General features: G+C 41.0%; 1 protein-coding gene across 4 annotated transcripts in view; it reads right to left on the bottom strand.

Moving 5' to 3' along the window:
* The window catches only part of trpm7 (transient receptor potential cation channel, subfamily M, member 7), a 37,379-nt gene extending 23,712 nt beyond the window's left edge, over nucleotides 1-13,667 (bottom strand). Inside the window, exons 1-8 of one of the 4 annotated variants that reach the window (XM_063881008.1) lie at nucleotides 13,490-13,667; nucleotides 5,232-5,311; nucleotides 4,033-4,071; nucleotides 3,185-3,383; nucleotides 2,724-2,937; nucleotides 1,560-1,684; nucleotides 1,192-1,363; nucleotides 577-751 (exon numbers count right to left, since the gene is read on the bottom strand). In XM_063881008.1, coding sequence (XP_063737078.1) covers nucleotides 577-751; nucleotides 1,192-1,363; nucleotides 1,560-1,684; nucleotides 2,724-2,937; nucleotides 3,185-3,383; nucleotides 4,033-4,071; nucleotides 5,232-5,311; nucleotides 13,490-13,492 — 1,007 coding nt within the window. In that variant the 5' untranslated portion in view covers nucleotides 13,493-13,667. Of the gene's footprint in view, nucleotides 1-576; nucleotides 752-1,191; nucleotides 1,364-1,559; nucleotides 1,685-2,723; nucleotides 2,938-3,184; nucleotides 3,384-4,032; nucleotides 4,072-5,231; nucleotides 5,312-6,223; nucleotides 6,390-13,489 lie in introns of those variants that run through there. The other 3 variants (XM_063881006.1, XM_063881009.1, XM_063881010.1) reach the window with 3 other exon arrangements.
* Between the last annotated feature and the right edge of the window lie 1,287 nt (nucleotides 13,668-14,954).

Below are 14,954 nucleotides of genomic sequence, written 5' to 3' on the forward strand. Positions count from 1 at the left end.
AGATACTTTGTAAAAGATGTGAAACCTCCATTATCTTTAATTATCTGTAGAGTACTCACACTTTATTGTGTTGCTTCATTCAGTCCTTTACTATCCTCTGGCATAGAGGTAATGGTTTGTTGCAGGATTACGGAAAAAACACTGCCCCAATGTTCATGAAACTGGGTGGAAGGGTGTAGCATAGGCCTAGGATGATCCTTCAGAAATTCAAAACATGGGGGAGATAAACTAATTGTGTTTTACCTTAAATAACATTCTAGGAAATGTCATGTGAATGCCACCTCAAGACTGACCAACTACAGTGAACAGCAATCAATGAGTTAAGCGTTTGAGTAATAAAATAAGCTACGACATAAATATCATGAACGATCCGAAGTCAGTTGAATGGCTTCCCATGTTGTAGCTTTGTGCGATCACACTTCAAAATCAAGACTAAGGCAGTATTTTGACAATCTTGCCTTATCAAGCCAACCACAGCTGTCATTTTCTTTCCCCAGCCCACCTCTGTTCTCTGTGTGGCTGTGTGTGTGTGTGTGTGTGTGTGTGTGTGTGTGTGTGTGTGTGTGTGTGTCCTACCCTCCCTCCTCGGTCTGCTTGTGGACGTAGGCCAGAATATCAGCAGCACGGCCGGTCCCCTCACACACCACCACTGGGACAGGAGGGCTCTCCTGCAGGTACTCCAGCACCGTCAGGATCACATTGGGACCTCCCTCAAAGATCAGCGCCACAACAGGAACCCCCTGACCAATTCCTACAAGAAGGAAGACAATGAGCATGGTTTAAGTTTGAGTCTGTGGTACATTTTTCCATTGCATAATACTGATCCACCCCTGTGACCGAGAGAGGCTGAGCTGATGATAACCACGCTGTTATTTCCTAGTTTCCAACAGACTTAGACAAACTAACTTTGTAATAAAATGGGACAAACGTTGAACACAGTGTGGATTTGATTCTTTGTGATGAATAACTCTGACGCTATGGATTTTGTCATTTAATTGTCTCAGTGTGGTATTTTGACTCAGAGGAGATGAGTAAGGCGTTGTTTTTGGTTGTCTAGACACAAAAACAGTGTCACTTAATTATCTCAGAAGAGCCCCAGACTGCTTCTGCAGATGAAAAGTGATCCAGTATAATCTGTAGATTCTCAAAAACCAAAGCGAGGGACACTGTTGTATCAAATGTTTTTCTCACGGGCGTGTATTCTTTGGAGGTTGATGTGTTTCTCCAGGTCTCGCCGCAGTTGGACCTCAGCGCCGTACCTGCCCACTGTCCCATCATCCACAAGGAGGAAATGGGAATGCAGATTGTTGAGAACGTTTAGTTTGCTGAGAGGGTTCAGCAGCGTCTGATACGGAGCGATGATCTGCAGGAGGGGGGGACATGAGAAGACAGGAATGGGAAAGGATGAAAGAGTGGGGAAAAATATTACTTTTTAATAAATCCATGCAGTTCGGAAAAGAAAAGATGTTTAAAAAAGGTTATCAGGCATCTTGCTGTCAAACTATCCAGATTTTTAGAGATGATCTAGAATAAAAACGATTGTGAGAGTTGCATCTTACGTCTCGGCCAATGAGATCATTCCGGTTCTCAAGGACTCCCCAGGGTGCAATCCCGATAGTGCAAATTTTCTTTGATGATCTTGAACAGTGTTCTTTGAGAGCGTCTCCCACATGCTTTGCCACACCTTTATGAAAGGAACATCAATCAAATCAACATTTGTATTGCTTCCTAACCTTTAACAATTAAAATTCCTCTTAACAGAAATATTTGGACATGAACCTTTGAGCATTATTAAGTGCAATAGATATTGTTATTGCCGTTAACCATGCATGTAAGAAACCTGTTCTGTGGCCAAACGCCGCATATGGAGCAAGTCCACAACACGCACATTAGTCGTGGGGTTGTGTGTGAAACCACAGTCCTCAGCTGATGGATCTCATGGATTCAGCAGTAATTTGTGATGCTGGAGACCATCCCAACTGGTCAGGGAGCCAGAGGCATTAGAGGTAATCACTGGTGTGGGTAATTGGTCGTGTGAGTAATGATTTAAACACTATGATCAGACCACAGCATCTTAACGCTGCGCTGTGGCTGCAGACACACCTCGGCCGCGACACACAGCCAAATGACACGCTCGGAGCCCGGCATTACAACTTCTGCTTCATCAGCGCAACACACCACGATGCTGTGTTTGTGCAGGTTGGAGCACAATGTAAGTGTGAGTGAGTGAGTGTGCATTAAGGGAATGTGTGACCAGGGGATGATAAGAGATTTAGCTGCCTTATCTATTCATATAACATACAATATATACAATTTTCAGTTAAGTCTAGCTAATCTTTAGACAAAAATGTGTATCATTTGCAGACGAAACCTGACCCAACATGCACATTTATGCATTATTGAAGCACAGTCGTCAGGACAGAGAGAATGGGTGTGTGTGTGTGTGTGTGTGTGTGTGTGTGTGTGTGTGTGTGTGTGTGTGTGTGTGTGTGTGTGTGTGTGTGTGTGTGTGTGTCAAACATTTTGAATCGACATTGATGCCATCTCATTAGCATCGTGTCTTATTGAAAGAAAGTCTTTGACCAACGTATTTATTTGTAGGTTTTCGTTACCCAAATTATATATCCGCTCAGAAGGCAGTTTAACACTCACACATTGCGTCCTATAACATTTACCCCCACATTTTCCATAGGAAATAACATAATGTCTCTCCTACTACCCACCTGTGTTGACCCCCCCGGTGAGGATCCAGGCCCCGGTGGTGACTGCAGCTTTGATGAGGCCCTTGCCCACCACCTGCTTGATGCGTGGATGCAGCTCGAAGTTCTGAACTCCTCCATGGACAGAGATGAGGATCTTAGGAAGCTCCATATGCCACTCCTTCAGCATCAGCCGCAGGATGCTCTCCGGCCGCGTGTCGTGGGACACACGCACATACTGCACACACACAAGAGAAGCATGTTCACACACAGTAGAAAATAGCAGCATAACGTCACATCTGAGAGGCTTAAAGGGATATAATATTTCCCCTGATTCTTTTATTTTGAGTTTGTTTGTCAACAATGTCTAACTAAAAAGCTGTCATGTGCTATTTAAAAAGTGTTAATCTTTGTAAACAGATGTTGACAGATGTTGTCTTTTTCCTGACTGTGGCCCCCAGCAGAGAAAATACTGCCCCTCTTACCTTGGCTCTGTATGAGTGAGACCCTCCCTGGAAGTTGATGACACCATAGGCGTCAGTGGGGCTGGCCTCTGTGTGTTTTTCCACCGTCCACTCCAGCTCAGGGAGGTTGGGGTTCTCACCCAACTTCACGTCCGAGTACTTCGTGGCCAAGCTGGCCGTGAAGCCAACATGCTGCCGCACCAGCCGCCCACAGCAGCATCTACAGGGGGAACAAAAACAACGTTTAGATCGATATATAATGATACACTTTTATAATTAAATATATAGTAGCAGTAATACTGCAGGATCAACAGCAGATCAAACTAATTTACAAAAGCACATTTATGTTATTCTTTATTTATCACACATTGTGGATAAATGACATTTAAAATCAATAAATCAATATCAGACATTTACCTATTTGTTTGTTTGTTATTTCAGATATAATTGAACGATGCTGTAATACCTATATCATTCAATATTAAATGGTAAATGTAGTTTTCCCCATTATCACTGTAATGTAAACTGCAGATGTGACATGTAAGAATGTAGACTTGGGAGATTCAAAATTACCATCCCAAACATCCAAATACCCTGAAATATAGGAAAAGAGTCTGACAAACGTTCAAGGACTCCAATGTGGCTCAAATATGTTTTATTATTACACTCGTCCTTTAGTGACTTTAGGTGAGAGCTTGTTTTCTGACACACAAAGCCTCAATTGTTTTTGGTTTCCTGGAATTAGAACTGTGAAATAATTTCCCTGCAGGCCTTTTCTGTTGTAAGGTAACTGGTTGACTGTTATCCTCTCAGGCTAATCATGTCAAGTAACAAAGAGTGAGGGAAACAAAGGCCAAAACAACTCTTACCGGACTAGCTGTTGGCAAATCTGGCATCCTGGAAGGCATCTAGAAGGAATTTCCAAAGAAATGTATTCACATAAACAACTGAAATGTGGGGTACATTAGCAGAGACACAGACAGTTATAAAGGTCTGATTTCTCCCAGTGAGAAGGAATGGCTGCCGGTAGAAAAAGTTAAGGACATTACAGAAAGTTATCCGTTAGCTGGGCATGAAGCCCAGTGAACTGGCCTTTTACCAAGAGAGCATTTTGCCAAGTGGACTCTCACTTTGATCAATCATAAGCAGGCTCAAAGTTAAAAGGACATATGTTCACTAACGCCTCCGAATATTCTTTGAGCAGCAGCACGTTCTGTAGTTAACAGAGAAAATAGAGTTGCAAATAATTGATGTTAAAGAAAACAACCGGGTGAAGGTATGATTGTGAGTTGACAGGAAAAAGGGAAGGAATGCAAATCCTAGAAACGATAACAGAAAACAGAAATGGCTTACAGAAGAAGGAGGTCGTTAACCAGTAAATACACAAACAAAATGTCTCTTCTTCCTTGACTTTTATTCCGGCTGCTGTACCTTTAATGGTTTTTCATGCGAGCCTCTCATGTGCACATATTACATACCGGTGAGTGCCCTGCATGCCGAGCCAATAGGAGGCTCTCTATACAGTTTTAACACTGCTTTGTAAGATTCCAGCCGGTCTGCAAAAAATCTTGCTTCACATGTCTTTTACTGTTTAAAATGAATTATGATTCAAATTTTAAAAGGACACAACAACTGGAGATTAAATCCAAACATCCTTTTCAGTTTAGTTTAAGAAGGCATTGTGTAAATGGAAACACACATAGTATAAAAAAGACTGCGTTTCATCTGTGTTTCCTGTTATTACAAAAGGCTTCCTACAAAAAATCTAAATGAGGAACATATCAGGACAACAAGGACACACAGTTGTTAAAAGCAGAATGGAAAAACGAAATGAAAAATACACCCCTAAGAAGATATGATACACACACTTCATCTGGTCTTCCCCCCCTCACTAAACACTGTAATAATAGGGACAGACATAAAGATTCAAATTATGTGGAAACAGACTGATTTACTCTCTGGAGAGTGGTGCTTAGGGTTTGGGCCTACTTGAACACACACCATACAATTACACCGTTTCCATGGCAATAACCACACGCACACTACAGCAGTAGGTCCGAGCACATACCTGTGGGGGTCCTTTGACACTGGAAGTATGTACACACATTCCCGCCTGGTGAAAGTGCTTTCTATCCAGGGTTTCTGGGACTGTGGAAAGAAGAGAAACAGTGGTGAGCAACAGACAGCAGCTTATTCTCCTCATTCGTGATTATTGTTTGCCTTACAAGATTTCCCGCTGCTAAGAAAATGGTCCCCTGTGGAGGTTAAAAACAATCAGTGGAGCAATTGAGTGCTTTTACAAACAGCGCTGACATTATGGGCTATGTAGTTTCTCAGAAACGAGGGAATCAAGCAGTCAGAACATGGGGGTGAAGTGGTGTGACAATTTGCTATAATGGAACGTGGGGCTTTTAAACCCTTATTTAGTCAATTAAGATCAAAGGGATTAGAAACGTTGATATCTAAAACATAAGAATCTTAACATAATAAGAGCTTCAGGTGCCTGCCAAGGTCACAAGAAAATAAACCTATCCTGTGTGACTATTCCTTGAAAACACGGATTTATGTCTCAGGAATTTTCAATTAAAAGCCTCATGCCTTATTGTCCCTCCAGTGCAGCTCAAGAGCGATTAGCACCATTAATCCCCCCCCCCCCAGCACAAAAGAGGGGGAACATGCAAACACCGTCACCTGCTTGACACCATAGCAGTTCAACTATTCCTGAGAAACAATAGTATTACAAACAGCGGGGACGGAAACGCTGCGACCCAGGCAGGAACCTGTAGGTCATTTTCTGCTTGGGGAAATGATCCTCAGAAGTCAACATGTCCACGTAGGTAATCGTAAATATAGACAGAAAATGACGTGGCATAAAGGAATAGTGGCACCCCACAAAAGTAGCTAAATTTCAATCATTGCATTACTTCCTGAAGCCACTTATCTCTGGTGTCAAAAGTTCCATCTATAGTTCCTGAAGTCTTCAGCCACACACAACAAATCGCGGTTACACAGATCTAAACTAACAGGTCATCCCGACGCTTGACCAGCGACTCCGTGTACCTGGAAGTCCTCCTCTTCATCTCTGTGTTTAAGGGCTTTGTAAAGGAACATGCCAAGGCTCCTTCATGCATCTCCTGGACAAACCACAGTCACCACAGCCGCTCCTGAGCACTGGATCATCAGCAACAAATCACTTCACTTCGCTCGCTCTCCGAAAATTTCCATACGGGTCTCAAAAGTTAACGTAGAGTTCCGGCCAGAGTTAAAAGCTGAGCGATCATTGAGAGATGCAGCCTCCAAACTCCATCCACGGTTAATCTGTAAGAAGGCACTCAGGGGGCACAGATGAATGTGTCTGAGACAAACTAGATATTATACTAAGACTAGGGAGAAAGGGGCGAGGCGGGCGGGGGTGTGGGAGAGAATAAGTGGATGGGCAGAGGCCTCAATGATATACACCTAGTTGTCTAGTGAGGGCACACCACCTACTGTGATTAATGCTGCTCACACACAACCACTCCCAACAACACAGGCCCACACTTAGGCTTTAAAGGCCCTTAGCAGACCAATGTTAACCCAGGGGCTAAACAAGTGAAGTTGTATCGAAATCTAGAGCAATGTTCAAACTGAGGAAGCACAATATTTGTTAAAGGCTAAATACGTGTTACATTATCATTTTGAAAGATGTATCGTGGAGCTACAGGAAACTCCTGACCTACAAATCATATCCTAGAGACTTTTACCGAACACATTTCATAGGACCTCTTAAAAATAATATATATTTGTTTTTAAATCACACCATGATTATGTTGCTTACATAGGATAAGATGATAAGATGTACCTTTATTAATCACCGTGGGGAAATTCAGGAGTTAAAGCAGCAACAGGACAGTACGATTTCACACAGGATAGTAAAATTCTATTAAAAAAATAATGTGCAGGTAAGTAGTTCTGTTAAAACCAAAAAGGACTTATGGAATTAAATGAACATGTATAGATTTTTGTGTCCGGATTGTTAAATATATTTACATTTATGTATTCAGATCTGATGCCATGGGGGAAATACGTACATTGATTGATTACGTATTTGTGGCCATTCAAGGAAGTGCCGTTTCCTGCACTTCTCATTGGCTTCTCAGAAGCGGAGTTTGCTTTGATAAAACCACAGTAAAGACTGATCTTATTTCCATTGTGGCTCTGATACACATTACTCATCACACCATAAGTTAAAACTAAACACCACACCAAACCAAATGAGGATCACATGTTTACTTAAGGCAGTGGTTTAGAGTCCCCAATATGGAAAAATGTCTACATTGGGTGTGTCCACACGGTCACAAAGCAACCTTTCTACTAGATTAAACTTGATTCTCCTCACTGAAGTGGCATCACTGCTGGACAACATGTATGACTTGGGAAATGATTACATCAAACACAAATGTCGTCACAGGTTGCTTAACATTTCTGAACTTATATGAAGTCTAAAGTATAAAGTTATTATTACATGCTTTGGATGTCTAAAAGTTTACATTGTGTGACCCGGCTGAAGGTGTGATACGTGTTGTGTTTTTGTAGGTGTGAATAATTATCTCGGCAGAGGGAATTATCTCGTTCAATAAGTATTTATGTTTGAGCTGAACCTTGCCCTTAACCCTTACTTAACCACAGGGAAAACAAACCTTTAATTAACATGTGTTTTCATAACCACTTATTTAAAAAAAACTAACTACAAGGTTGATAATGATCCCTAAATAAGCACACAAAAAACAGTCTGCAAACACCTGGCGCAGGTGTGAAAGAAAGGCAATGGTTCCAAAACAAAGCGTATTTGTTTTGTTGAATTAAAGTAAAGATTCTTAGTAAAAGCTGTAAGATGAGAGGTTTATGCCCAGGATACATTATTTTAGCATAATTATAATTCCATCAAAAAACCAAAAAGGTATTACTCAGATTAAATACTTATGGCAGGTTATTTGTCTGACAGTTTCCTAGATAAGATTTGAAAAACTGTGCAAATATACTGTTCTTATATGTATCATGATACATTTCATATCACATTATTACATTATATATTGAAATGAACAAAATAATAATAATAACAACAACAGACATTTTTACATTTATTTGATCAGGTTTATTGCATAAGCTGTGTTATTATAACACAGCTTGATTTATATGAACAAAGCTTCATGCAATAATATATACAATAATAATAATAATAATAATGATATTGTAATGTTATTATCACGTGGTGCCTTGTTAATGTCAGACCCTGACCCCTCAGTGCCCCCCCCCAAGAGAGTGCCCCACTAACCTGTAACCATGGTACCTGAGAATGTCAGGCAACAAAAGACTTCAACACTTGTGAACCGTGACACACACACACACACACACACACACACACACACACACACACACACACACACACACACACACACACACACACACACACACACACACACACACACACACACACACACACACACACACACACACACACACACACACACACACACACACACACACACACACACACACCCCTTCCTTCTTCCTCTGCGGGCTCCAAGTTTTATGATTACTTCGTTCCTGTAGGAAATATAACCCAACACCTTTGGGTTCAATAATGTAGGATGCTAAGAGTTGTGTTCAGTGTGTGTGTGTGTGTGTGTGTGTGTGTGTGTGTGTGTGTGTGTGTGTGTGTGTGTGCATGCACACCTTTGGTGGAAGTAAATGTGATTCTGGAGAGAAACACAAATCTGATCACAAATCGCCTATCTTCCTTTGTACTGTCATCACACACACACACACACACACACACACACACACACACACACACACACACAACTGTTTTCTCTCCCCCCCCCCCTTCCCCCTCCTCCTCCTTCTTCTTCTTGTTTTTCCCAACAATGTAACGAGGCTGGCTGGTCGACCCATCATTCCTCTGGCCCTGCCTGACGTAATATGGAGCGAGATAACATCTGGCTTGGTAATTCTATTACCCGTCAGAAAGACCCGGAGGATACGGGGTCAGCACTTCACTGTGAGCAGCAGCCAAAGAGGCCAGCGGTTCTCAGAGAACGAGAAGCAATTTGATTTCTTCCACCAATTTACTTTGAGAAACTGGTATCAAAATGTAATGGCTTTAAGGAGCTTTCCACTATTTATAATGGAAGATAAAAATAAGGTTTGGGTTCACAGATCAAAACAAATACAGCATGTTTGAACTGCATCCCATGTCTGATTCATATTTAATTATTATTATAGATTTGTATGACAAGATGTACATTTGAACCACTGTTATACGTCTATGGTTAAAGGCATGGACAAAAAGAACTAGGCCAACCTCCACGGTACAGTGAGCTAAGGCTCCTGTCATGAGTTTTTTCATGCTATAACCTTAATTCCTCCCCGCTGTTTCTCTTCGCATTAAGTCACAGTTGTATCATACACAGAGGTACTACACATCTAGAAACACACACACTGCCATCACACTATTTGATCAATTAGAGGTGAAAAGACTAGCAGATTAATCAGTTTTTTTGATTAAAAGAAAAATCAATCCGCAACAGTTTTAATAATAAACTGATTTCATTAACTAACTGTTTATGTAAAAAAGGGAAGAATTTTTCTGGTTCCAGTTTTATTTAAGTAAGGAAATCTGCCGGCTTCTTGGCTCATATGAGAGTTTATTGAATATCTGGCTGCTGGTTTAAACAAAAGAAGTAATTAGAAGATGTCACCTTGTTTTCTGTTATTTTAAAGAGAGTACTATTAGTCAGGAAAGTTATTGGCAGATAATTGATCATTAGTGCCGGTTACATTTGTGCTGGTATCAGTCTTTCAGATCATTAGAGACCAACTCAAAGTCAAATGTGTCTTCTGCCAGAACAGGTATCAGGTCAAGTTTTTCTAAACCAACTGGAAGTCACGCCTTAGGTCTATCATGTCTCTGAATAATGACTATTCACAAGTAAACATGGCAGTCGTCCCACAGGAAATAATACATATTCTTTTAAAGTGGTTTCAATAGTATTTTTGCATGTTTGTATGGTAAAAAGAAAAACGCTGTACTACAAATGCATGCCACAAAAACAATGAATGAGTGCTCCTTTTTTGCACACTAGTCACTCAAACACAAAGGTCAGGAGAGCTCAGGACAAAATGTTTGAGCATGTGCCTAATCATTAAAGGACACAATGTGAGGACAATCATAAATGTAATCAAAAGGATTAAATCATTTACTAGAAATATAAGTGTGTTGATATCTCAGGTGTGCTCACAATTAGAACAAGGGCAGACAATATAACACCATGAGCCATTTTAGCATAGACAGGCAATATTCATTTGCAATCCTTGCCACATCTTAGTTCGAGTTGATATGGGCCTTTAATAAATGTTAAATGGAGGGGGAAAAGTTAATTATAATAACCTCCAGATAAGATTCCAGGAAGTAAAGCAGGAAAGTCATGAGACCAAAGTGTGACGGCTCTCAGCTCTCACACTCGTGCCCCCTGGGCAGAGCTCTGAAAGACAACACAGCACGAGCTGATACCATGCTGGCATGCCACCCCGAGTCCTACCTCCAAGCTGCTGTATAACCCAGTAATGGGAGGCATGTGACGGCTACTCTTCTCAACATCTGCAGCTTATTGTTACTGTATGTGAGCCTATGAAAACCCAGGTAAAAGCAGTCTATAGCAGCAGGGACAGAGCCAAGGTATGCTGTTGAATCTCCATGTTTAAATAACAAAGGGAAGGATTACTATACAACAGGAGCTGCAAAGAAAAGTCTATTTGTCATCACCTATTAGAATTAATGATCAATTTGAGTCATTTTTAAAGGGGAAGTAAACTGTAATAATTCTCAGATTTCAGTGTTTTAAGAGGTTATATTTATCTGGTTTATTTACTTTTACTAAAAAGCTGAATATTTTTCAGTTCAGAAAAACAAAACTAATAAGAACATCATCTTGGAATTTTCAAAACACCGTTCGACGGTTTACAGATCAACAAGCTAATTGATAAATCCAGAAAAAAGAATTCAAAGATTATTTGACAATAAAAAGAATCAATAGCTGCAATATAAAAATACACAGACTCTCTTTGCACATATTATACAATATATGCAACAGGATAAATGTAAGATATAGGAAATTGTTATTCCCTCCAGTGCTCTTTGGATAGTACAAAGTACAGCTGTGTGTCTGACCAGGAGCTACAGTGATGGGAAGCAGTGTGGGGAGATCAGCTGGATAAGATCTACAGGGGAGCGCTTCATTCACAAAACCAACAAACTGAGACTGTGACTTTTTGGGGAAAACACAGTCCAGCAGTGCCACTGGAAAAAAACGTTATCAGTCATCTTCAAATGGGCTTGTGTGTGTGTGTGTGTGTGTGTGTGTGTGTGTGTGTGTTGCACATGGATTACAGCATGAGATAACAAAGCTCAGAGAGGCATGCCACAGTCACTGCAGGCCGAAACACACACACACACACACACACACACACACACACACACACACACACACACACACACACACACACACACACACACACACACACACACACACACACACACACACACAGCAAAGTGATGCAAGGCCGCTTTCACCAGCTCAAAGACCGCTAAAGCCCGAGCTGATGACCAGTGCAACCATCCACTATTACATAAGTGACTGTGCAATAAGAGAGCTCCATTCTCAATTGGTGAAACAGATCCAACCACACTGACTGCTCTAATGAACTAAAAACAAAACTGACTCATCAGCATTAATTCATTAGACTGCCATCAGACTATAAGACTGATCAGAGCAGTGCCCTTCCTGTAAGCTGGGGCATGTGACCGGCTCAGGCTAGCGCTGTGGGAAATAATGCACCGAGGCAAAAGACAGGCACCGTGTGCCCTGGCATCTTCGCAACCAAAGTATAGATTTAAGTCAATTTATACATACCATATCAAGTTATAAGTAATGATTTTTTACTCGTCTTACAGGCCATAACACTTTTAAAATGATACCATCTGCTGAATGGACCGGGCTGTTTAATTTCAGTGAATGACAGATGTGTACAGCTGCTAGTCTTTTAGATCCATATTAATAAATACTGGTTCTAGCTGCATAAATATGCCAACCTAATTGCCAATATTCACATCTATATTTAAGTAAGGTGATATACGGATACAATGTGTCTACTGTCAGAGACACTCTCTTTCAGCTGTGGTATTTCTCATTTGAATAGCTCCGTGTATAAAGGCCATGTAGGAAATAATGAGCAAGACATATAGATATCATAGCACGATGTTTGCACCATTGAGAAAGAAAGTGTACAGTTACAAAATACCTTAATAACATTATCTGCAATTCCCTTTGATCATCCTCCCTCACCTCTAACATAATCTACCATCTCCGTGTTAATATCCAAGACAGTGTGTATTATAAGAGTTGAAATTGACAAAGATACCCAGCCCTTGCAGTGTGTAATAACAACACTGTGTGGCCATTAATTACTTTAGCTACATGTCATCTCCTCTTCCATTCACCCTCTGTATTCGAGACCAGGGAAGACTAGACAGGAAGTCATTTGGGAGGTTGTGCTCGTCCCAAAAAGGAAAAGTTATAACTAACAAACAGTAATGAGTATTGAGCAATGTCTGCAGCAGACAGGCCTAAAACGTGTCACGAACCACAAAGAAAACATTCACAAGTGGGCGTCCAGAGGTCGAACAAAAGGTCTGAGATAATAAATGCACTATTTCAACACCACTTAACTTTTCCCAGCGCTGGCTGACTGACTGAGTAAAAGCATTCAGTTTACTTGGCAGCAATTCAAGGTGGCATTGACTTGTTACTGGCAATGACAGCGTTTCTTGTCCGACATCTGAGACAGCTGGTAAAAACGGGTCTTTAAACTAGTGCCAGCTTCTGTCAAGGGCTCTCATGTGTGTGTGAAGCTCTTTCCACTGGCAGAGAAACCGCTGCTAACATCGGCCCGCTGCTAGTTAGCTTCGGTTAATAGCATTTAGCTTTTAGCGAGCTAGCTATTTAGCCTGCTAACGCTGCGCCCGTGTGTGATTTTGGGGTTTCCTGCTAGACAGTGTGTCACCGTGTCCATTTCACTCATTACGTGGGAGTCACGGTGTGTCAGTAGTACACCGAGACAGTCGGCAAACACAACAAATACCACCGGGGTGTTTCTGGGTGTCTGACAGGCAGGAGGCAGCATGCATGGGGGGGGACCTGCCACTCAAAGCCCCCGATCAGTCACAACGATTCTCAGCGCCAATTTGACAACACTATAAACCCCGGTCTGTTTCTCTGGATCACATACCATTCTCTTCACCGTTGAGACTCAGGAAGAGCTGCGTCGTGGCTTTTATCCATCTATCGGCGGTGCTCTCGGTTAGCCTTGGAAGGAAAGCCCGGTGGACGTTGGAGAGATCCGCTTCGGCTGCAGCTCCAGCGGAAGGTTGCTTTTTCATAATTGTGCGACTCCAGACTGACGCTGCATGACGAGCCGGCTGACTCAGCCCGCACTCTGTCACATGGCCGAGGAGGAGCCTGCGGCCACATGTGCGCTTTGTTTTAGTTCCTAATAACCACAAACAGTCAGCAGAAACACACATTGTTTTAACGTACCCTCGTCCTGACGCATTTATGTAAGCGTGTCTCACTGTTTGTGCACACAACTGAGATTATATGGGGGTTTCTTTCCTTGCTTTTACTAGGTTGTTTTTTTATTACCCATTTGATACCCATCCTTGGATTTCAATTGATATTTGTGGACTTCATGGAAATAACATGTGTAGAGCTTTCAATTTCAGTCTTTCGTTCATCATTATTTAGTTACAAAATGGGAAATCCTGCACTGAAAACTTTTAAAAAACAACCGCAATAAGCCTAAAACATGCACACTTTTTGTTAAAAAATGTCATATGTGTCATATATTTGAAAAATAAAAGCCCAATATGTGAACCATGAGGGATGGTGCTGCTCCTGAGGATCACATAGAGATTTTACTAATTACATTTAATAATACAAGACAACTTTATTCTATAGGCCCCTTACCCCAGGGTCTAAATTACAATGTAAGTGTTTAATCTACATTTCAGAGCGGGCATTGTACCAGCTGTTTTATTCTCTTCACAATGTCACCGATTTTTATTGCAGAATATATTTTAATAGGTTATTGATTCATGTTTGGCACTTTCTGGCCCCTGGCTATCTCACCACACATAAAATCCAAATGAGTCCTTCAAAAAAGTACTAATAAGCAGAACCAGTCAGCAGAAACATACATTGTTTTAACCTCCCTCGTCCTGTCGCACTGTTTGTTCCCACAACTGAGATGATGTATTTTCTGTGGTGGAGGTTTGACATATAAAACACTTTTGGTGATAGGTAGATTTTCTTTTCACACTATTATAAACAAAAGACTAAAGTGAAAAAAGATTGCTGCTGTCTCAGAAACCAAAAGAAGCATACTAATGCTTACAAATATTGAAGTTGGATATCAAAGAGGCACACACACATTTAGTGCATAAATATTTTATAATGAAGAAAACGGGTGATTTCCCATTTCCTCTAGCCAAGATCTTTTTTTATGACTACTGACTGTATCATTTTTTTCATGTGGTTTTTCCTCAGCATTTTTATTTCTCACATGTTCAACATTAAAAATCCAACCTAAAAACTAGATATAAGAATTCCATGAACAGTTATTGATCTGGATTCAAACCAACCATGCACCTACAGTAGCAATACTCTTTAACCTAGCTAACAAAAAGTGTTATAAA

This window comes from Eleginops maclovinus, chromosome 4 (genome assembly GCF_036324505.1).
Source record: "Eleginops maclovinus isolate JMC-PN-2008 ecotype Puerto Natales chromosome 4, JC_Emac_rtc_rv5, whole genome shotgun sequence".
Classification (NCBI taxonomy): Eukaryota; Metazoa; Chordata; class Actinopteri; order Perciformes; family Eleginopidae; genus Eleginops; species Eleginops maclovinus.